General features: G+C 47.8%; 1 protein-coding gene across 1 annotated transcript in view; it reads left to right on the top strand.

The window, feature by feature from the left end:
- Nucleotides 1–25,020, top strand: part of GABRQ (gamma-aminobutyric acid type A receptor subunit theta) — a 93,063-nt gene that overhangs the window by 4,333 nt on the left and 63,710 nt on the right. Inside the window, exon 2 of the mRNA XM_039486901.1 lies at nucleotides 65–153. Within this exon, the coding sequence (XP_039342835.1) occupies nucleotides 65–153 (89 nt within the window). The remainder of the gene's footprint in view (nucleotides 1–64; nucleotides 154–25,020) is intronic.

Below are 25,020 nucleotides of genomic sequence, written 5' to 3'. Positions count from 1 at the left end.
CTCCACATGCCTCTCCTGTGTGGGGACAATGACAAGGCCTTCTTCTTCTTCTTCTCTGTTTCAGCCAATCCACTGGGAATATTTCTGTGGTGAAAGAGATTGTGGACAAATTGCTGAAGGGGTATGACGTCCGCCTCAGACCTGACTTCGGAGGTATGGTGATCCACGTTCTCTCTCGCGCTGGGGTAGTTTGCGATTGGAGGAAATGGAGCAGAGGCACTAGAGGCCAACTGCTCCATATGTTGGTGCTATCTGTTCAACTGCTAGCAACATGTATCAACCTGTGAGATTTTCCCTTCTCCATGCTCCCTCTCTCTCTTCCTTTGCTGTTTCTCTGCCCTCCCCCCCTTCCTACAATCTCTCTCCTTGTGCTTCCTTTGCCCTCTGTCCCTCAGTTTTCTTTCTCTGTCATTCTCTTTATAAATCCTTCCTTGTGCTCTCCCTGGCTTCTCCCCATTTCCTTTCTCCCTCACATCTCTGCTCCCCCTACCCCTGTCCTCTCCTCTACAGTATGTGTGTCCCGGCATTTGGCATTCTGGGATCGTTTGCTGGCTGCTGACCCCTGTAACAGGCCGTCCGACAGTTGGATAAACTGTGTTGCTCTGGGTTTAACCTCACTCATGGGCTGCCAAAAGCTTAAGAAAACCCCCAGCAACCCTACAGTCTGTATCTCATGGACTCTGTCATTTCTGTAGAGATTTCACTGTGACATTGGCTCACTGGATATCTCCCTCTTCCCCCTCCACCATATGGTACAATGCTGTAGCTAGCTTCCCCCTGCATACAGAGAGTTTTGCAGTATTGTCCCTGAGTTGGTCAGATCGTCCGCTGGCCAGGCTGATGTTTTGTCTGTCAGGATACCAGCTGATGAGGTGGTACGGGAAGTACCAGGAAGTTAATGTGGTCTCTCTGGAATGCTCCGTGCCTCCTGCTACGGATGCAGAATGAAATATTCCTTCCAGAGATGGCGATCTCACTGCCATTTGGTAGGGGACATTCCTGTCTGCTGATTCCAGCCCCCCAGGCATTAAAGAAGAGGAAGAGAGTAAGGGGGCTTCATTTCTTTTTTGGGTGGGTGGGGAAATAATTACAGGGCCGTGAAGCCCCATCGGTGGGTATTTATTGGCGCCCACTTAATAGTAGGAAGTAGACTATGATGTGAGTGTCGGGGCACTTTCGCTTGGACTTACTTTGATTTGGTTATTTTTAGCCTTAGGTGGGTGGTGATTTCCCTTTCCCTGTAGGTAGGAATTTATCTCATAAGTTCTGGGAGTTGCAGAGGACTGAGTGGCCCTTCTGGAGACAACTGCTGAAAAGCAGATTCATGTTCTTGTTTTCAAGGGGAAAAGGTGCCAATGATGGTGTGGGACAGAGGTCTCCCATTACAGGCCTGATACAAAGCCCACTGAAGTCAGTGGGAAGATTCCCACTGGGTTCCAGGAGCTTTGAATCAGTATTTAAGCATCCCAGTTTCTCTCTGCTCCATAAACTAGCTACGATCTCTCTATTTATCAATCATCTCAGACTTCCCTCCACCTCACACACTGTCTTTCCACCCCACTCTCGTGCTTGTCTCCCATCACTGCTGGTGGAATGGGATTTTCAGAAGGGCAGGAGCAGTATAATCAGCTGCTGAAATGCAGACTTTAAGGAGGACTTGAGGTGGGGAGAGACTCTCCCATTTAAAATGACTCCTCCATGGTGCAAAGTGGTACATCCTGGAATTCACTTCAATGGACACAGCTTCGGGAGGGTAGCAGCGCTCAGCACGCGAGCAGGAGGTAATGGAACCTCTTTGAATCTGGAATACAGGAGGGCTTGATGAAAAAGGTTTATCGGGGAAACACAAAGCATTCCCTATTAGCTGGCTGGCCCCAGTCACAGAAGTTGGTGCAATCACATTTTATGTGTGGAGAACTTCAGAGATGCCATAAAAATGGCAAGAAAACCACCTAGTTAACCTTTGGGATTATTAGGATACAGTAAAACACAATAGGTGATCCAGCTCTGTGCAGGGGCAACATGAACGGATGGAGAGTGAGGGCAGTGATGATTGTGGAGGATTGGCTATCCTGTCTCCCCATGGAACATGGCTCAGGGGTCCAGAGCGGGCAGGGAGTCATGCATGATCTGTTGAAAGACAGATCTGGTGCTTTGTCCCACTTGAGTGGCCATCCAGCAGAGCAACCCCATGATGCACATTGTCCCTCTTTAGCTGGCTTGAAAGAATAGCTTCTTCCACACGGTGCCATTGCCACGCCCGGATTGAAAGGGGGTGTTCAGCCTCTCTGGATGGTTCGGTCCTCTGCCTCTGTCCCTGCACAGCCTGAAACAAGAGAACTGATGGTAGCGGTAGGAATTGGGCTGAGCCCCAGGACTACGTAAGGGTCCCGCAACAGTCAGGAGATGGTGACACATCTCGGTCATCATTAACCTAGTGAGCTGGAGGTGAAAGTCTCCATGTACCAGCACCAGTCCCCACAGTTATCTGGGTCCCCGAGACATTGGGCCAAATCTGTCCCTGAGGCAATTCTACTGAGGCCAGTGCTGTCACACCAGGGGATGAATATGGCTCACTGTGTTTTCTACCTCATTCATATCCCTGCCATGGAGGGGTTGAGGTTTCCACCCTATCCCATAAATAGTAGATGAAGCTGGAAAATTACACCTTGGGTAAGACCCAGGAAGCTGTCTGGGAGCAAGGCTACCTTCTCCCAGGGATGTGTAGGAGCCAGGAAAGTACCTCAGAACTCAGGCCCACAAGCAACCAGAGGGGTTAGGCTGGCTTCCAACAGGGACCTATAGGCATCTGTGCTTGCTCTGACTCCACGCCCCACCCTCATGCCAAAGATCAGGGAGGCACAAGGGCATAGAACCTCAACAATATTCAGGTACCTCACAACCATTGAGCTAGGTGCCTAAATACCTTAGAGGATGCAGGCCTAAGTACAGTTCCTCCTGACAACCAGGACTCCCCTCGCAGGTCTCATGCACAGAGCTGCTGTGGCTGGCCAAGCCACACTCTAGAGTTGTCAGTGATACCAGTTTGTCATCCCTGTGATATTATCTGTTAGTGCATGTCCACCCCCACTATGCTCCCACACACCATTGCCGCACCTTGACCTGGCAATAGGGAGCTGCCAGAGCACCCCTCAGACTTTCCAAAGAGTCATGGTGCTTTTCTCTGGCCCAGTAGCATCCTGCCCTCCCCTTATTACAGTCCAGTTCCCCCAGCTCCTGCTCACTCTCTTTCTCATACGCACAATTTTATCCCACTTGCCATTGCATGGTATTCCAGACAGATCTCTGTATCCCCATCCATCCCAGGGATGATAGAGCCACTACTGTTCACACCCTCCGCCCTCTCACCAGCCCCAAGTTACGACCCAAATTCCTCTCCCTCCCACACGCTTGCCTGCTCCCTCTCACTACAAGACCACATTCCCCATCCCTCACACACACACACACATTCTCTCTCTCTCTCTCTCTCTCTCTCTCTGCTCCCTCTATCCCATGTTTTATCGTCTCTGCATCCCCTCCACACTGCTCTATTGATGTAAGGTGAATAGGTGGCCAGAGAGTTAGAAACCAGCCAGTCAGTGATAGTTCCCCTCTGCCCCCCCCCAAGAGAAAACACTCTCCAAAGGGAATCTCTCCGGGGGCCCTGACTTCACTGAAAGGACCCCCTCACCATCTTTCCTAAGGCACAGGCCCTCCCCATCCCAGTATCCCTGTGCACTACCCAGGACACTGTGCCTCGACAGATCTGAATGCCGCTCACTGCTCCCCAGCTCTCTGAGATAGAAAGAGAACTCCAACTAATGCCAAAAGGAGGACAGGCCTGCTGGGGATTGCAGTTCACTTTTTAATTTCGAGATGCCTCGTTAGCTCCAGGCCAAGCTAAGTGGCTGAGAAGCGTCAGCCACTCACTCCCCCCTTTGAAGCCCATTAGACCGATGAGCAGGTTGGCTTTCAGGGGTGGCGCTGTGGCAGAGGGAGTGACGTGTTCATCAGTTCAGCTGAACCGTGAATGGGGTGGAGAGGGGCTTCTGGCAAATCTTGGTCCACCTTCCCCAGACAGACAGACAGACAGACTTACACCATGCTGTCCAGAGGTTGCTAGCTGGGGAGATGGAGCTTGGGTGGTGGGGGAGCATGGAGGGTGACTCAGTGGACTCTCAGTGGCATCACATCTTAGGAGCTCAGGTGCTAAATCTCACTAGCTTGAGTGACAGATTCATTGAGTTGGATGGTCGCTGCCTAGTTCTTAGCTGGCACCTGGCTTCTTCTGGGAGTGGGTGCTAGCATATCTGCTCAGGGGGTGGTCTGGGATAGCAAAGGGGCATTGAGTACAGGGAAGGGCCTTGTGGGAATAGGTGGGATAGCTCGGGATGTCCAAGATGCCTTGACAGCACTAGGATATGGCCTATGACTGGAATAGCAGGGCGCTGTTGCAGAGCAGCCTGAGAGGCCTTGTCATAACTGTGGGGGGCGGGTCCCCATACTGAAATAAAAGGGGGTGCTACAAAGGAGGACTAAGATATATTGACAGAGACGTCAGTCTGTGGGGAGGGGAGATCTCAGTACTGAAATAGCCAGAACAGGCTAGAAAAGAGGGCAGGAGTAGGGTGCTTTGGCTGAGCTGAGGGAGGAGGGTGGGTTCCCAGCACTGGACCATCAGGCAAAGTGTGCATCAGGAGTTCAGTTGCCAGTTGTGTGGGATCCAGCAAGCTACGTCTGGGGCACACTGATAGAGTGGTGCACAGGCCTTGTTTCTTAGAAGAGAAGGTGTGACGGGGAAAGGAAGGGCAGGAAGCTTTCACAGCAGCATCCTGCACAGTGCCTGGCTCTAGTCAGTGCTCTTAGCCTCTCACTTTTGGAAGCATTAACTCCAAAGCAAAAGAAAGCAAATTAAGAAGGTATTGCCCCAGGTCAGAGAAGGAGATGCAGGAAATGGTGCGAGGAGCCCTGTTAATCGCAGTGACTCAGCTGCTCTCAGTTGGTGCATCGATGCCCAAAACTTCACAAGAGTTTCAAGGAGATGGTCCTGCTTCCAGAGAACAGAGGAAGGGGGAGAAAGATCTTCTCCATGTCCCCCTTCCACCCACAAAGTCAGGGGCTCGTGGGTTTTACATGCCAGGGAATTTGCGTACCATGTTTGGAAATCTCAGGTGAAGAGGGAATGACTGGGGGTCCTTAAGGAACAAATACAAATCCCTACACTGCAAAGCATGGAGGTCCAGCAGCCTCTCCTGCTCTGATCTCTCTTCACACTTCCTTAGGGAGAATTAGTTACAGTTTATGGGGTCCTGGTTTTCAAAGACATCAGAATGCCACAGTCTATGCTCCCTTTCCCATGCCCCTCATTATAAATGCAAACTTCCCTCCAGCACACACTTACACACACCTAACCTCACCACTCTCATCACAGATCCCTGTTCCCGCCCCGACACACACACACACACACATGTATCCGCTCCCCTCTCATGACTGATCCCAGCTCCTTTCCCTCAGATACATACACCTGTCCTCTCCTCCCTCATGCACACCTGTCCCCACCCTTCTCATCAAAGATCCCTGCTTCCCTCCCTATGATATGCACACCTGTCCCCTCCAGTCTCATCAGAGATCCCTGCTCCCCTCTCACTCTCTCTCTCTCTCTCTCTCTCTCACACACACACACACACACACACACACACACACACACCTGTTTTCTCCCCTCTCATCACAGATCCCTGTTCCCTGACTCAGATGCACACACCTGTCCTCACCCCTCTCATCACAAATCCCTGTTGCCCCTGAGATACACCCAACTGTCCCCTTTCCTCTCATCACAGATCCCCACTCCCTTCCCTGGAAAGCACACACTTGTGCCATCCCCTGTCATCACAGATCCCCGTTGCCCCTCCCTCAGATACACCCAACTGTCCTCTTTCCTATCCTCACAGATCCCCGCTCCCTTCCCTCTCATGCACAGAACTGTGCCTTTCCCTCTCCTCACAGATCCTCGCTCTCCCCTCACCCAGACACACACACCTCCACCCCCCCATCACAGATCCCTGTTCCCGGTCCCTCAGATACAAACACCTGTCCCCTCCCACCTCACCACTGATCCCAGCTCCCCTCCCTCAGATGCACACACTTGTCCTCAACCCTCTCATAACAGATAGTAGCTCCCGTCCCTTCCTCATGCACACCAGTCCCCACCTCTCATCAAAGATTCCGGTTCCCCTCCCTGAGATACACACACCTGTCCCCTCCCATGTCATCACAGATCCCCCCTCTCTCTCACACACACAACCTGTTTTCTCCCCTCTCATCACAGATCCCTGTTCCCCTTCCCTCAGATACACACACCTGTCCTCCCCCTTCTCATCACAGATCCCCACTCACCTTCCTCACACAGATATACCTGTTTTCAGCCCTCTTATCACAGATCCCCATTCCCCCTCCCTCACACACATACACATCTGTCTCATCCCCTTTCATTATTGTTCCCCATTCGCCACCCTCTTATACACAGACCTGTCCTCACCCATCTTGTCACAGATCCCCGGCTCGCCTCCATCAGATACACACATTTGTCCTCACTCCTCTCATCACAGATCCCTGTTCCCTCCCACCCCCCTGACACACACATCTGTCCTCACCACTCTCATCACAGATCCCTGTTCCCTCCCGCCCCCTCGACACACACACCTGTCCTCACCACTCTCATCACAGATCCCTGTTCCCTCCCGCCCCCCCGACACACACACCTGTCCTCACCACTCTCATCACAGATCCCCATTGCCCCTCCCTCAGATACACAGTCCTGTCCCCTTCCCTTTCATCACAGATCCCCGCTCTCCCCCCACCCAGACACACACACCTTTACCCCCTCTCATCACAGATCCCCATTCCTCTCCCTCAGATACACAAACCTGTCCTCTTTGCTCTCATCCCAGATCCCCGCTCACCTTCCTTACACAGACACACCTGTCCTCACCCCTCTCATCACAGATCTCCATTCGCCCTCCCTCACATAGTCATCTGTTCCATCCCCTTTCATTATTGTTTCCTATTCCCCACCCGCATATACACACATTTGTCCTCACTCTTCTCATCACAGATCCCCGCTCCCCTTCCTCACACAGATACACCTGTTTTCAACCCTCTCATCACAGATCCCATTGCCCCTCCCTCAGATACACACACCTGTTCCTTTTCCTTTCATCACAGATCCTCGCTCCCCTCCCTCAGATACACAGCCCTGTTCTCACCCCCCTCATCACAGATCCCCACTCCCATCCCTCCAATGCGCACACCTGTCCTCACCCCTCTCATCAGAGATCCCCATTCCCCCTCCCTCATATATGCACACCCGTCCTCACCCCTCTCATCACAGGTTCCCACTCCCATCTCTCTCACACACACACACCTGTCCCCTCCCCTTTCATCATTGTTCCCCGTTCCCCTCCCTCAGATACCCAAACCTGTCCTCACCCCTCTAGTCACAGATCTGAGTCTCCTCCTTCAGATACACACACCGGTCCCCTTTCCTCTCATCAAAGATCCCCCGCTCCCTTCCCTCGGATGTGTACACCTGTCCTTGTTCCCATCATCACATATCCCCATTCCCCTTCCTCACACAGACACTCCTGTTTTCAAACCCTCTCATCATAGATCCTGTTACCCCTCCCTCAGATACACACACCAGTTCCCTTTCCTCTTATTACAGACCCCCGCTCTCTTTGCTCAGATGCACACAGCTGTCCTTGCCCCTCTCATCACAGATCCCCGTTCCCCTTTCTCTCACACACACCTGTCCTCACCCCTCTCATCACAGATCCCTGCTCCCCTTTCTCACACAGACACAGCTCTTTTCAACCCTCTCATCACAGATCCTGTTGCCACTCACTTAGATACACACACCTGTCCCCTTTCCTCTCATCACAGATGCCTGCTCCTGTCCCTCAGATACACACCTGTCCTCACCCCTCTCATCACAGATCCTCATTCTCCCCCCCACACACCTGTCCCCTCCCCTTTCATCTTTGATCCCCGTTCCCCTCCGTCAGATACCTAAACTTGTCCTCACCACTCTAGTCACAGATCCAAGGTCTCCACCTTCAGATACACACACCTGTCCTCGCCCCTCTCATCACAGATCCCCATTCCCGTCCTCACACAGACACACCTGTTTTCAACTCTCTCATCACAGATCCTGTTGCCCCTCCCTCAGATACACACAACTGTCCCCTTTCCTCTTATCACAGATACTTGCTCCCTTAGCTCAGATGCAAACATCTGTCCTCGCCCCTCTTATCACAGATGGGGAGGGATAGCTCAGTGGTTTGAGCATTGGCCTGATAAACCTGGTGTTGTGAGTTCAGTCCTTGACGGGGTCAGTGAGGGATCTGGGGCAAAATCAGTACTTGGTCCTGCTAGTGAAGGCAGGGGGATGGACTTGATGACCTTTCAGGGTCCCTTCCAGTTCTATGAGATAGATCCTCCCTCAGAGAGAGAGACACACACCTGTCTTTACCTCTCTGCTCTCAGATTCACATACTTGTCTCCACTTCTCTGATACAGATTCCCTGCACAAACACACACACCTATCCTCCCTGTCTCACTGCAACCCCAAATTCCTTTCCCCTCCTACACTTGCCCTCACCTACTACCAGTACAGACCCAAATTTCTCTCCCTCACATGCACACTTCTCTGTTTTTCCAAACTCCTGTCTCACACACACCTGCTCATACTTTCTCCTCAGGTGATGAGCAGGAAGGATGGAGTTCAACAGAATTCCACCCTCAGCCATTCCCATTAGAAACTGTGCAACATCAACACCTGCAATCACAAATAGTAAAAATAAATGATTGCTGATGCATAAAGTGTTGCAGCGAAACATCGTCAGTAGTTCAGGGCTCCTGAAGTGACTCTGCTGGAAGGCTGAGCCACCATGTTGGCTGAAGTGAATGCATCAGGAGCAGGGAGGGAGGGAGACAGCAGATCCAGCCCTCACTGCCCAGTGTTTGACTGCTGGAAAATGTTTCGCTGTAGTGGTGTTGTAGGGTAAGGGGTTAGGCATATTGTTATACATTAATGCCAAAGTACCTGAGGCTGCTCCCTTTGTCCATCCTGGGATAATGCTTGGGGCTTCTCCAGCATGGTGTTGGTGTCCATGGACTCAGTCCCCTTAGAAGGTAAATATTGTTATCTCTGTTTCACAGGAAGGGCACCGAAAGGTTAAAGGAATTTTCGGTGGCTTGCCCAAAGTCTTACACCCAGGCAGAGCCCTGCTCTCCTGCCTCCCAGCCTGGCTCTTGGGGAATGGTGTTTTCAGGTCATACATGTATGCTGTTACATCCGCGCTCACTGTAGCCAGGCCTATGTTGGGGTCTCAAATGCCAAGCCACGTGGGGAACATGGTGAGTGATGTGCAAGGAAAACCCTGGCAATTGAGGAAGTTGGGTTGGTGATTCAATAGGTGGCACTTCCCTACTATGTAGCTAGGGGGCATGTGAGAGGTGCCATCTTCTGGATTAGACATAAAACTGAGGTCCTGAATGCTTTTGGTCATCAATTAGCCAAATACAGCAGTAGAAAAGGATGTTTGTTTTTGGCTCTGGCCAAATTCTATTTTGAGTAATTGTATTCCACCTCCCTAAACTCGCCTGATGCTTTCCTCTTCACTTCCTGTCTGAAACAGTTGGGTACCATGGCTTTATTCTGTTCTACTGCTACTTCATTCCAACCCTGGGTGGCTGCATTTCAGTGGTGGTTTAATTGATTCTTGTTTACCTGTGCTGTAGTTTATAAAGTGCCTTGGGATACTTTTAGATAGATGGCTGTCTATAAATGGGTAAGACATTATTATAATTACTATTATTAGTATCACCTGACTCATAAATTTGAAACATAAGCCTTTGTCTATACTGAATATGTAGTTCCATTCAGAGCGAGGTGAATAATTTTTAACATAGCATTTCTTCCATGACTTTTGCCTTTTATATCCTGTTCACAAGCTGTTTATGAACAATTTGTGATTTAATAACATTTATTCATTACTAAAGGTTTTTGTCTGAATGATTCTTGGTCTGTACATTGGTCATAAGCAGTTTGTTGTGATTATTCAGTATGCAAAATATGAGCTGTTTTGAGTGGCCTCATAGGTCACATGGTGTTGTTCTGTTCCCTGATTGGGTGAGTGACATTCTTAGATTCAGATTTCTGGTTTGAATGCTCCTAATTATGAATTTTAAATTCACTTTCCATGACTATTCTCTAATATCTGCTTAAAAATCACTGATTCCATGCACATACCTGCCAGCAAGCTCACCTACCAGACTATTACCAGAAAGCTAATGTAGGAATGCAAAAAAACCCAAACAGCTAAAGTGAATTAATTTAAAAATTGAGAAGTGTTAATGAAAAATATTCACCTGCCTCTTGATCAGAGTATCTCAAAGCACTTTGCAATCCTTATTTTACTAAAACCTCACAACCCCCATATGAGGTAAGTCAATATTTTTACCTCCATTCTGCTGCTGGGGAAATTGAGGTACAGAGGCTTTATTTATATATGTAACACATTGGCCAAGTGTGTCATTTCTCTTTCTAGAGGCTGGTTCACATAGTGAATCAGAGCCTACTAATGTAATGTCATGTAGTTCGTTTAGGTCAAGGGCTAAAGTTTGATGTGGAAAGTCAGAGATTCAATCTTTGCTGATAACCCATGAGAGGGGGTGTAATTAGCTATGTACACACATATGGACAGTTCATGTGAAAGCTTGTATATTTGCATGCGCCTGTTAAAAAGTGTATATGAAAATGGCTGAGTGCTTTTAAACAAATGCTGCACTCGACAGTGGCACAAAACCCATTAAATGAATTAACTCCATGTGCGTAAAAGGTGAAATACATTAGAAAGCAGAGCCCTGTAGCAAGCATAGAGCTGTTCAGCGAATCGGTATTCCATAGCTCAAACCCATTGTTCCTGTTCCCATTGCACACAAGACAACAGAGCTCTTCAAGGCAGTCTTCTTTACAGGTCTGCAAGAGAACCAGAGTTTGCCCTAAGCAGGCTATGCGTTTCATGGTGGTTCAGATGTCACTACAGTGTTATTCAGATACAAAAGGGTTATTCTTCTGTGTTCAGCATTTTCCCCTTCCCTAGTGGTAGGAGCTGAGAAATCTCTTTCTTTGACCTTTTTTTTTAATTCTCTGTCCCTTTCCCCTTGCACTGACACTAGAATATTGCTGTTAACTGATTGTGCAATCACAGATATCTGTGCTCGTGGCAGGGGCAAGGCCCAGTGGACCTCATGTGGCTTTGGTTTCAGACCTCAGGACCCCTTAGTTCAAGTCTGGGATGACTTGAAATGTGGTTATGGTTGGAAAAGAGCCTCTGTAAAAATTACATCTTGTTGTTCCATATTTATTCTCCCTCAGCGACTTCCATGTCAAATGTGCTCAGTTTACCAGTCAAAACAAGATATCTCTACCTGCCAGCGCAGCAAGCTAAGCCTGGGATCTGGAAATCAAGCTGTGTTCTCTCTGCTTTGGACATCATCACCAAGCAAAAAGATTCTGGAATCAGGGCTTAACTGGATGTGATTTTTTGATTGTGTGAATGTAATTTGCTCTTCTGTAGCATTATTGGCTCTGTGTGACAGAGAGGAGTAAAGATGCTGTGCTGTGCAAACATTGACTAATGAATCCTCTCAACTGCCCTATGAGGTGGGGGAGTATTCCCACTCCTATTGTACACTTCGGGAAGCTGGGGTGCACAGAGATTAAGAGATTTGTTAAAGATCAGGCAACAGATCAGTAGAAGAGCCAGGATTAGACCCAAGAATTTCTGCCTCCCTTACTGTAAGAGTAGAACGCAGGAGCACCCAGGTTTCCAAGCCACTACCATACTTCTTCTCTAGTTAGGGTTAGTCGGTGAACTCAGCAAGGGGAGCAGATAGGGGCATTCACCTTTCTGACATAGCTTTAAAGTACACTGTATCACAAGTTTATTCACTGATAATTTATTTTCTGATTGATGGGGGGGGGGAAGAGGGGAATTGCTAATAACTTAATTCACAAATATTATTTGACTATCCCAGAGCTGATTGAATAATGAAAAACTGTATATGTAAATAATGTAGTAAGAAAAATGGGCAGGATGTAATTCTCCACCGACTTTGACCTTTACGTTTCATAAGCTTCTATAACAAATCCCACCACAAGCTGTCAGTAACTACTAACTTTAGGTCCTTCAGCACCAAAGCACAGGCCTCTACTACTTGAGCTAACAGAATAACTTCAACAGCCTGTAGCAGTATTAGACTTTTATCCACTACATGGAACAGCCACTAGAGGGAGACATGACATTTAGCTAGTATGTCACATGTTCTTTCCATGATACATTATTATCAAAAGCACTTGGATTTAAAGGAAGGTTTCCTGTCATGGCCAGTCTGTCTTACCCAGCTGAGAAATGATCATGCCGAATTGTCATTTTAATTTCCATTGGAGCAGACTATGATGTCACAGTGTGGCTATACCACGGGCCCAGGTCAGAGCAGGTGTGGGAAGGAAATGCACATCTCTCCAGTAATGGCAAAGAGAATTACTAGCCCATTCATTGCTGTTTATTTAAATGGTCTCTTTGTTTATAAGTTTGCCCCAGTGAGAAAATCCTTCTTTAAACCTCTTCTTCCAGGAGGTTTGCTGGGTGTTGGTTAAACTGAATTTTTCTCTAAATCCAGGGAAAGGTGTTTGCTCCAGGTCATACCGAGGGGTCCATTAATGAGGCTGTGCAAGGGGGAAGGCCAGGACTCAAAGGAGAATGGATTCCCCTCTTGCAACAGTCCATGTTGGGGAGTTCGCTGAGATGATAGCAATAAATGAAACATGGAGATTGCGGTCTCAGTCTTGCATCCATTACAGTTCTGGGTGTCGGTTTGGGCCTTGAATTCCCCTGTCACTCCAGAAGCAGGTGAGCCTTCACGTTTATGGCTGGGAGTCCATTGATGAGGCAGTGCACGGTGAAGCTCAGGACTGAATGAACATGGAGACTGAATTCCCCTCTTCCTGCTGGGGAGGGTGGTCCCCCTTGTGGTGCCTAGGGGGTGAGTCACATCACCTGTAGACCCCAGACTGGAGATGGCTCCAGAAGGGATCATTAGCCTAACTCTGATCCCATTGGAGTCAAGGGTAAAATTCCCATTGGCTTAAGTGGCAGCAGAGTTAGGACAGTGCTTAATACTTTTAATAACCTCACCCTATATGGGGTCAGTCCTGCAAAGCCTTACACCAGGGATCTCAAACTCAAATCACCATGAGGGCCACATGAGGACTAGTACATTGGCCTGATGGCCGCATCACTGAAACCTTTTCATACAACAATACAAAAGTATAGTCAAAAATGAAAAAAAATGAAGAGTAATATAGTATGCTATTAAAAGTTAATGTGTTAACTTTTTCAAAACTGTAATGCAAGGAGGGTTTTTTTAATAAAATATAAACACCTGTAACTATTCCTTATGTGGTCAGTATCACTGATGCTGATCTACATTAACAGTCTATCAACATAGCTGTAATGGCAGGAACTTTTTAAAGTAACTATTCATATAAAATATGTTGCCAGTTTTAACAAACATTCTTCCCAACTACTCACAGCAAAGAATTTTACATGCGGAACTTCATACCTCAGACTGCTCGTCTAGTCCATGAAGCCCCGCCTCTTTCCCCCCCACCCCGAGCCCCATCCCAATCCTTTCCCAAAAGTCCCTGCCCCAACTCCGCCTCCTCCCTGACCCATTCCAACCAAATCCCCGCCCTGGCCCTGCCTCTTCTCCGCCTCTTTCTCTGAGCATGTTGCATCCCCACTCCTCCTCTGTCTCTCCTAGAAAGTCCTAAGCACCGACAAAAAGCTGTTTGGTGGCATTGGGAGGTAGGCGGAGGAGCGGGAACGCGGCGTGCTCGGGGTGAGGGAGGGAGTTTGGCTGCCGGTGGAGTTGGGCCTATGGCGGGCCGCAGGAAATAACTCCGCGGGTCACATACGTGTTTGAGACTCCTGCCTTACACACATGAGTAGCTCACGCTCATTGACATCAGTGGCTCCTCTCATGTGAATAAGACTGCTTGCCCACGTCTTGGCAGAACAGAGTCTCATATTATCTGTGCTAGAAAAGTGTTGATAGTGGTTTGGAGAAAGGGGCACAATAGGTACTTCCTGTTAGCTGGAGATTAGAGGCCCATAGAAGTAAATGGGAAGTCTCCTGTAGACTTCAGTGAGCTCTGAATCAGACCTTTGGTGAGAACAAAGAGGGAAGGGGAGGACTAATATTGCCTATTGCATCCAGAATCTGAGCCAGAGTTCCTTTAATTCCAGAGTCTGATGTCAGCAGAAATATTAAAAGGGGAATACAATTAATTACTGAAATGAACGGCTCCTTTGGTGTTTACCAGAAATGAGAGGAGCTCGTCAGAATTGTCTCAGCCTGGGAAGGAAGTTTTGGGGAATAGGGGGAGGTTTGATGCCAGAAGTAGGATGTAAAGCAGGAGTTTTCCATATGTGTTTCTGGTTTTTGCACTGTTAACTCAGTTCCATTTTTTGAAGTTGGAGCAGAATTTGACAGGCACCTTGATTAATAGTGTGTGCTAATCACTTCGAAGAATTGTAGAAGATGCCTACATATATATCAGCCTTACAAAACCCTAATCACCCATGCACCCCAGGCAAGTAATTCTTTTGATGAGTAAGTGACATACTGTTAGTTGCTTTTGTTATTATCAGTTGTGCTGGCAAAGGCTGGGCAAGTGGATTTTGTGAAAAGGCTGGTAAATTTTCAGGACATTTATGTAAGGCAAATCTCTGCTGAAATGACCATAATATCAGCACATTGGTGGTGGACGCTTTCAAAAGTGACTAGAGATTCTGGGTGCCCACCTTGAATCCCCTTCACTGTTACCTACTCTTGTGATTTTAGAACAAGTCGCATAATCTTTGGTGTTTTTCTTAAAGCCGCAGCTCCTGAAGTCAAGTCATTAGGGGTGAACTGCCGCTTTCATTAAAAGAAAAAGTTTCTAGATTGTAAAGAAAAGGTGGAGAATATGAGCTGAGTGCACTCTAAAGGTTCACACATCAGAAGGCAAAGAAAAATAATCCCAAATGTATTATTCTTTTTAAAAATTCTTATGATTTCTAAGATAATCTCATGATTTTTAAACCAGTTTCATGATTTTTTCAGGCCTGGCTCATGATTATTGAATGTTCGGGGTTGGCAATACTGCATCTTAAAGGGGCCTGACAGTTCTGAGGTGCAGCCACACATACAACCCAGCGCCTTATTTCAGGTCTCTGGCCAACTGGTGAGTCAAGTGACCCAGGGTCATGTGACAGCTCAGAGGCAATGCTCCCTATAGTGGGGAGCCTGCTCAGTTAGAAGGAAAATGCAGGGTTAGTGGAAGGACCTGCAAAGGGTCCCCTCTCTCAATCAGGTAGACAGTCTGGTAGGAAATACCTGTAGAGAGCAGGTGTGATGGGGAAAGGCCAGGAGCATGTGTGGGTTTCAGGAAGGAGCTATAGAATCCATGGATGATTTAGCTGAGTTTCGAGTGTTAAATAATCAAAACCCTGAAGAAAGGGACTGAAATTCGGCCACTGTTGGGCGCTTTATCTAACAGTGAGTTGGCCCATTGGCTTACACTGACTTTCAGGGGTTGGGGTTTAGCACTTTCTGAAAATCAGCCCTCTTGATGGTATCTCAGTTTGGCAAACGCCAGAATTGGAGCCCCCCAAATTACTAGCCAGATCCTGAAAATCCAGGCCCCGATGTCTATATTTGTAGAAAACTGGCATGTTCTCAGCTGTGAAGTTGTGCTACTGTTCTGTGCTGCGTGTGCTGGATTGAAATGGAGCTGGAGCTAGTGGTATCCTGTAAAACAGAAGAGTGAGTGAACGATGAATAGGAAGTATGATTTCTTCATTAAAAATTTAAAAAAGGAAAAAATACCTTCCCATTGCCCCTTTGATAAATATGACAAGTCAACAGATTTTCTTGTTACAAATATTTGCAGTGTTTCGTAATGGGGTAATGGATTTGATATCAACCAAAGTGTTTGCATTAACCTATTTAAATTAATTTGGTTCAGCTCACTTTGCATGAAGGGATTGGATGACTCAGGGCTTGGTAATACGTACAAATGTTTTCCTACCAATAGGTCCTGGGTTCAAATTCAGCCCTGATCTATAGTGAATGACAACTGTTAATTGATTAATAGTTGCTGGTTGATATCAGGACCCCTCATGTTTGCTTTCGATTGGCTCCTTTGTTGACAGTATGAGGAAATAAGTTAAGGAATGAATCAATCATATAGACCTACTTCCTCTATGACCTTTAAAGGTAATCATAAGACTAAGGCATGTCGATGGGGCAATATGGGGACAGCGTTCACAGCTACTGTCCATTCTGTGGCTAAATAGATTAATTCAGTCTCTAGGGCTCTTCATCCAGCACTAAATGATCTTAAAGTTTCTCAGTGAATTTTTAAAAAAAGAGATACTTTTTATGTTGGATTAAACATCAAGGAATGATTTGACATGCTTGCATGAAAATATGTTAGTAGGACATAGTCAGGGTTGTAGGTAGTAGGACATAGTAGACGCATCAGCCTTGGTTTGCTTTGCAGACTTGGGCATGCATGTCACATGAGTACATGTGCTTTTCATTAGACACATTTCCCTCATCCTTCAGTTTCATTCTTGTGAGCCAGCGGGGTAGTGAAATCCACAAAAGCCCTGCCAGACAGAGGAAGGATGGTCTTGTGGGTTTCACTTTCTCCTGTTGCCCCAGACTTCTTGTGTGACTATGGACAAGTCACAGAGGGCCTGATTGATTTCAATAGGTTGGATCAGGGCGTGAATCTCCTTATGCTTATGTTCCCTGTGTGTAGGGACAGTAATCCTGCCTTCCTCTCACCCATGATCTGTCTTGTCTATTTAAACTGTAAATTCTTGAGGCCAGGGACTGCCTCATATGTTTGTACAGCACCTAGCACCATAAGGCTCTGATCTAACCCCTCTGCATCCTTCCTATGTGGTCAGATGTCACTTAGGGCACATGCAAAGCCCTGCCATACCTGTGCATCCTGGGCTGCTGTTTGCATGTCCTCTATGTTAAGTCCCTTAAGTTTTCCCTCTCTGGGTACCATTCAACAGAGGGATTCTTTTGCTCAGCTGCTTTTGTGTGTCCCTCCAGCTGTCCAATGGCACGCCTGTCATGGCGCATGCTCTGGCTTCATTCTTAACATGTGTCCCAGACATTTCCACCTTCTTTTCTGAATAACTTTGGAGAGAATGGGGTTCTGGAACTCTCTGATGACTCTTAGCATTTGTTAGATTCCATCTAATACCTGGTATTTTTCTGAGGTTTTTGCTTTCGAAGACACTTAGACGTCCGTCTGTACCTTGACTGGCTTTCCAGCTTTCACACCCACGTGGGAAGATGGAAATAACATTGGAGTGGAACATTCACTGTTTGGTCTTTAAGTTGAAGATTTCTAAATCTAAACCTTGTTTCAGCTGGTGAATGCAGCTGCCACCTTGCCAATTGGTGACATTCTCTCCTTCTGGATAGCTAGGCACTGCAGTTGTATAAATAGTTATTATAAGGGACACAGGAGCCTGAAAATAAACCCAGCATTCAACTGTGAGATGAGTTGCAAATCCATGATGGAGACCCAGGTTCAAGGCTGCTCCCATTGCTGTCTTCCCCATGCTGACCTGAGGTGGACGAGGGGCAGGCGGTGTAACATAGTTCCCTGTTGTCGTCTTCTTTCCCTTATCCCATCATCTGGGTTTGGGTTGTTGTGCCAGCATCCGCCATCTTCATCTGTCCAAGGAGTCACACAGTCCCATGTATTGTGATGGATGAATTTGACACAAAGGAGGAGGGAACAGCATGGCGAGAAAGCTGCCCTTGTGAAATGTTTACTGTTCTGCCCCGTCTTGGGAGCGCGGCAGAGTCACCCGTAGGAAAAGGGGGACAGGTTTCCAAAGGAACTCAGCTCAGCACCCACAGCTGGGGCCAGATCAGGGGTGAGCTGGAGCCGGTTCGCACCGGTTCGCATGAACTGGTTGTTAAATTTAGAAGCGGTTTTAGAACCGCTTGTAAACTGGATTCCCTGCGAGGGAAGCTTTGATGGGCTCCGGTCGGGAAGCCTGTAATTCCTCCTCCCAGCCACCAGGGGGCTCTGCGCTGCAGGAGCCATGTGGGCTGCCTCCTGGCCCTGTTGCTACTGCTGCTCCTTGGACCTCTGGCCGTGGGGCTCCTGCTTCTACGTGGTGGGTTCCCAGCTGCTCTGCTGGACCTGGGCTGCGTCCAGCTGCTTGGGCTGCTCCCAGCTGCTCTTCCCACCCCCTGCCCACAGCCAGCTCCTGTTGCAGCCAGCCTGTGTCACACCCCCTGCCTCCAGCTAGCCCTGCCCCACGCCCCTGTCTGCAGCCAGCCCCATGTCCATTGGTGCCCTGCAGTTCTCAGGGCAGTAACCCTGCACACCTGCTTCAATGAGGGGGGCAGGGAGCAGCTGGCACCCACACATGTGCACACCCTAGGGTGACCAGACAGCAAGTGTGAAAAATCGGGACAGGAGGTGGGAGGTAATGGGAGCCTATATAAGAAAAAGACCCAAAAATCAAGACTGTCCCTATAAAATTGGGACATCTGGTCACCCTAGCACACCCCAAGGGAGTGGCGGGGAACCACACGTGAAACAGAGCTCATTTCTAGTTCAGGCCCATGTTTTAAAAAAAGAACTTTAGGTAGGGTTAACATACATCTGTATTTTCCCGGAGATGTCAGGCTTTTTGGTTCTTAAATCGCTGCTCCCGGGAAAGTACGGACGTATGGTAACCCTATTGGTACAAAAAATACATACTGTGGCACATCCCTTAAATCAGAACTTTTGATAGGGAACCGGTTGTTAAGATTTTAGCAGCTCATCACTGGGCCAGACTGACAGAAAAGATCAACTCCCATTTAGGCAGCTAGCTACTTGCGCCCAGTGGGCTGAGCTCTTTTGAAAATCTGGCCCTTATTTAGGTGCTGAAATGAGAGCTGAGCTGTGCTGGAAACAGGGGTGGCTCTAGGAATTTGGCCGCCCCAAGCAGTCATGCCTCCGGGAGGTGCACCGGAGCCGCGGGACCAGCGGACCTCCCGCACGCATGACTGCGGAGGGTCCGCTGGTCCCGCGGCTCCAGTGGACCTCCCGCAGCTGCGGAGGGTTCACTGTTCCGCGGCTCTGGTGGAGCATCCGCAGGCATGCCTGCGGGAGGTCCACCCGAGCCGTGGGACCAACGATCCGTCCGCAGTCATGCCTGCGGGAGGTCGACTGGAGCCGCGGGACCAGCGGACCCTCCGCAGTCATGCCTGCGGGAGGTACGCTGGTCCCGCGGCTCCGGTGGACCTCCCGCAGGCATGACTGTGGAAGGTCCGCCGGAGCCGGCTGCCGCCCTGACGGCAAAATGCCACCCCAAGCACGCGCTTGGTGCGCTGGTGTCTGCAGCCGGCCCTGGCTGGAAATCTGACGCCCAGTGCCTCCTGGGCTCAGCCAGTGACACACAAAGAGCACAGCAAAGGTGCATTACATAACAGACGGACAATAGTGATTCAGTTGATCAACAGTATCCTGTGATCCAAAGGGAAACTTCTCTAGGCCTCTGGATGCTGGAAGGACATACTCCCGTAATGCTTATAAGATAATCAAGCCCTAGGAAATGTACTAGACCAGTGGTATATTTGCCTGTATTTTACCTGCATGGAGGGTGAAGAGGGAGTTTATAGCTGAGCCCTGGGACCTTACTGCAAATCTGAGGGACAACAACCTTTCTCAGTATACACAGCATGACCTTCAATGGAAGTTAGGTGTGTAAACTGCTTAGGCCCTTTTGAAAATCCTGTTAGGTGCCTCGCCACATCGTTAGGTGCCCAAATACCTTTGTAAACCTGGCCTAAGGTACTTAGGCACATGCCTAACTTTAAGCATGTTAATAGTCCCAGTGAAGTCAATGGGATGGCATGCTTACAATGAGGCATGTGCTTAGGTACCTTGCTGAATGAGTGCCTGGATGACCTGGGGGCTTGCAAAGGAATTCCCCAGAGTTAATTTGCTTTCTGCTGCTTTTCATTCTCTGTTTTAAGCCTGCACAATTGATACCTTATTCAGCTCAGGTACTTGCCTACCACCATCTTTTAAAATCAACCTCGATCTAGCTTCCTCTATAATCCTTCAATACCCATGGGATGGCTTTTGTAGTCTATTGCAGCCAATTGATTGTTCTTTCTAACTTCCAAATTTCCATGGGATAGTCACAATATCCCACTTTAATCCCCACTAATCCATTAAAAATGCTCAGGGGATAGCCTCAGTAATCCACTGCGCCTCACGGATGGCATTCTCTAGTTTCCGGCTTTCCCTGGAACATTCACAAAATAATGATTGTTACATTTATACCACCATGGCACCTGACCTTCTGAAGGATCCCACAGCAGCACCTTGCAAATTGATATAGGGTTCACTTCACCCACAACTGCAATGCTACCTTCTCTGGGGTGAAACATAGCAGCTGTTCAATAGTGCACAGCAACACTATGCAACAGTTGAGGGCAGGAAATGAAAAATACTGTATCCATTCAAATCTGCAGGGGAAATTTAGGTCAACAGCTTGTTGGAATTTGGCCATCACAACAAGGTTAACACCTGTACGCTTGGAAGGAGTGCAAGGGGATATTAATGAGTACGAGTGGTCAGTTTTATGTCTCAGCTCAAAGGTGGCGCACCCAGCAGCAAAGTGCCTCCTGGCTCCATGCTGAGCAATTGGTTCAATGCATGTAGGCTCAGGTTTTCCACAGAAATCTTCTTCTGTATGAGTACCCAGCTAGCCCTCTCTTAGCTTGTGAGACCAGAGAGGACTGCAGCAAAAACATGGCATGATTATATACAGAAGATGCTGTTTTGTTATGTGAGTCCTAATTACTGCCTCAAACCCCACGCAGTACTCCGCTGTATCTTGGAAACGGCTCACTCTAACTTTCCATTTCCCATTCCATCCCTAATATTCCTCCTTATTAAATGAATTGTGCAAATTGAGCAATCTGATTGGCTACTGTCCAAAAGCCATGCTGTTAAGAGAGTAGAACAGCACCAGTTGGAACTCATCATTAGCTTCATCATTCAGGGCTACATTGTGCTTAGTCTGACAGAGGTGTGAATAGATGGGAGTGGGTGCAAGGAGATATTCCATCCCCATCCCAATAAGAATCAGCAGCACTCAAATGCAGGTCAGCAGAGCCACCAGACAATAGACACTGCCACACCGCAGTAGCTATAACCCTGCCACTCCTCAGATGCTGCAAACTGCAGCAGACATACACTATGAAAGGTCCGGCCCAAGTGACTCCCTTGGAGGTTCCTGATTGGCCTTTTTACCCCATATAAGCCCACGGGGTGTACTAGGAAGTGTCCATCAACAATTTAGATCCCCAGTGAGCTGCCATGATTGACACTGCTTCTAAACTCCTGGAACTTTGGAGAAACAGGATAAGGGACTTACTACTGCAGCTACCTAAGGAAATTCTCCTTTAGCTCAAGGGCTAAAAGTATGTGTTTTTGGAGTGGAAGGAGCAGGCATCTAGCCCTAGCTACCCAGGAAGAGGTGTGATTTTAGATAGTAATTGGGTGTGCTTTTCTGCAACACGTGAATTCATTACCCTGCCCTTCCCCAAATCTATGGGGTTTCTACTACTGCTGTCAACACTTGAGTTCTGTTGCTTGGAGCGTGAGCACAGAGACTGTGGCTCTGGCCTGGATTCTGACTCTTTGCTTAGAACCCTAACCCAAGTTCTGACCTCTGGTATTGACTTTGGCCCGGGAATCTGACCATGACAAACCTTTCATGTGGGCCAGGCTGCTCTTTCAGCTCCAAAAAAGCATGTTTTTAGCACTTGAGCTAAAAGAGAATTTCCTTAGGTAGCTGCAGTAGTAAGTCCCTTATCTTATCTCTGCCGCCAGCCACTTGAAGGCAACACCACACTCACTCCTACCACCCAAAGCCAAGACATCACAGCAAGGCAAGAATGGGGCCATTTTCCTTTCTCCCCTACCCCGTGTCCCTGCCCTGGGCCTTTTCATCCTCCACCTGGCAATGTGGGGCAGTGCCTTAAACCTGCAATCTAGCCCCCATCTGCTGAATCCTGGGTATTTTTTGCCCCATGCCCAGACCAGTGTGGAGTGGGGTAAGGCCTGGCCTGCTAGGAACAGGGGCAGACTCTGACAGGAATGCTGGAGGGAGTGCTTTGATATCAACCTCTGTAAATGTTTGATGTTTCTGGCTGTTGCGCTGGTAGGACAAGCTCACTGTGTGCTTTGCGATAGGCTGGAGGGATGATGGCGAGGTCGGCTGTGAGTCACACAAATGCAGAGGGAATAAAAACAGGTGAAAAGGGGTTGGGGATGTTTAATGTGTATTTAAAGTTTGATTGTGTTGGCAAGGTTTAAGCAGGTGCTTAAGTGACCCAGCCGAACTCATTGCTTCTAAACGTCGCCACAAATCAGAGAGACACCAGATAAAATCAGTTCCCAAAACACTTTGCTTCTGCTTTCCTGGCACATGGTCAGCTATCCCTGCTCCACAACCAATAATAACCCCTTCTGATTCTCAGGCACCTGTGCCCCAAATGCTAAGCCATAACACTTTTGGGGGGCCATGTCAAGCATTTCTGAACTAACCCAATGTTTGTCTGTTACTGCTGGTTTGTCTGTGGGGCAGGGACCTGTCTTTTAATAAATGTTTTTCCTGCACCTAGCACGAGGGAGCCCCGATCTGGATTGGGGCTGTTAGGCACCACCATGATACAGGTAAATGGCATTAATTAACAATCCTCTTTATTACAGCCATCCCATATTATAAAAGCAAAAAGAGACTCCATGGTGCCCATTATTAGGCTGTAGTATAGCATTTCTTGGTTACAAGATGCGCTCAGCTTATGACCTTTCCAGCTAGGTTGTGTAATAGTGGTGAATGTTATGGTCATTGGACCCTAATGGAGATCAGCACTAGTGACACTTCATTCATTCATAATATAGTGCTGAATGTGAGCCATGCTCTGTAATCTATGGTTACTAGTGGGATATTGTCCCTAACATACCAGTACCTGTCCGCATACAGTCAGAATGACTCAGGGGAATTTTTCTGTTTCCACACATAAAGAACAAAGCATATACCATCCATCTAACATAACGGTTATGTACAATTATGGAAAACAATGACGAGAAAGAACCAAAGTAAAGTCTCCATGAGTGAGAGAGAGAGAGAGAGAGCGCAGTATGTGCATTCTTCTCTGCAACAGGCTGCAGAAATTCCAAGAACAAAATAGCAGCTGTCTCTGAACAGAGGCAGGTCCTTATAAATGTAAAGGTGCAAGTGCAGAAAAAGGCCATCCCAGTTTCATAGCTGCATGCACCACCAGGTGTGTGGGGCTGGAAGAGAAATTCAAAGAGTAGCACCAGCTGGTACAACCTTTCACAAGGTGCAGCCTGCATTCCACCTGTGCTGGTACAGTTCTGCCAGCCATTTGGGAGTGGGACATGATCCTGATCTTGCCCCAGCCTGTTTCTGGAGCCCTGTGCCAGGCTTCTTGAATCTTGAGCACTTGGAACAAAGATTGTTATTTTTCATAGTTATCCTGAGGAATCTGGGGAGAAACTACTTGTGCTTATGTCCCCTTCAGGGCTAGGCACAGTCTTTCCCTATATATAGGTCCAGTGGCCCCAGACATGCTGAACACTGTGCCTGAGAAAAGGAGGGGATGGCAAAGAGAAGTAAATTTACGCATGAGAGTGGGAGCCCATCATGGTCAAAGCCAGACTGGTCTGATTAGGAAGCCAGCCTTTGATGCAGCTACTGAGGGAGTCTTCCAGACTTGCACATGGAGGAAGTTCCATAGGCAGGATCCCTGAGCAGAAAACTCCTTGGTCCAGTTCAGAACTGTGCTGAAAAATCCTAACCACATTGTAAAGAAGCACAAAATCACATTGTCTCCTTTCCTTTCTGTGCATGGCTCTAATGCTGTGCAAGACAGCCCAGAGGGCAAAATTCTTCATTCATCTGCAGGCCAGCTACAGCACGGGCAGGCCTGTGCTACCCCATCAACAGGTTCTACTTCCTGTCTGAAGGGAGAAGCTTGAGGGGCGAGGGGGTGATCAGTCCAATGAGGTTCTTTGCTGTGCATCCCTTAGTGTGGGTTTTGTGAGGCAAACACACATCTTCTAGGAAATGTAGAGACCAACCAAACTCAGTATTGTCTACTCCACATGTTTGTAAAGCCTGAGCCAGGCCCCCCCAAAATCACAAAATTGGCTTTAAAAAATCATGAGATTTCAAAACATAATCCAACATGAGTTCTTTTTCATTTGCCTTCTGGTTTCTGAGTCTTTCACGGACACATGTTCAAGCTTTTCTCTGCAACAGTAAGGTCTAGAAACTTTTTTTTAATGAAATATCAGATTCTCACATACTCACAAGACTCCAGGAACTGAGGCTTTTAAAAAAATAAAATATTGTGAGAGTCACAATATAATTGTGAGTTTTGGCAATGCTACTAATTTGCTCTCACATAGGTCACTGGACAGCTGTCATAGAGTAACAATATTCTGTCACTATAAAATCCCTTTTTAGCCGGTTTCATTTTTTCTGGTTTTGTCTTGAATTTTAGTTTTTCAGTGTCTCTTTCTCCCTTCCCCCAATACAATTGTCACAGGCAATAAACTGCTTTTGCTGCAAAACAGCTGAGATTTCTCCACTGATGATGGGAAGTGGGGAATTTTTCCCCTAGGAGCAATTGTGGGGAAATTTGCAATTTGTAAGGAACATCGTGGAAAGATGTTATTCACTGGTGAAAACGGCATCACCACAATCTCTACCACGTGAATGGAATCTTTTTTCACGTGGAAACATTTCCCCTTATTAATATGGCTGATGG

This window comes from Mauremys reevesii, linkage group 9 (assembly GCF_016161935.1).
Source record: "Mauremys reevesii isolate NIE-2019 linkage group 9, ASM1616193v1, whole genome shotgun sequence".
Taxonomy (NCBI): Eukaryota; Metazoa; Chordata; order Testudines; family Geoemydidae; genus Mauremys; species Mauremys reevesii.
Note: the sequence above shows the minus strand (reverse complement) of the source record. Positions and strands in the feature narration are given on the sequence as shown.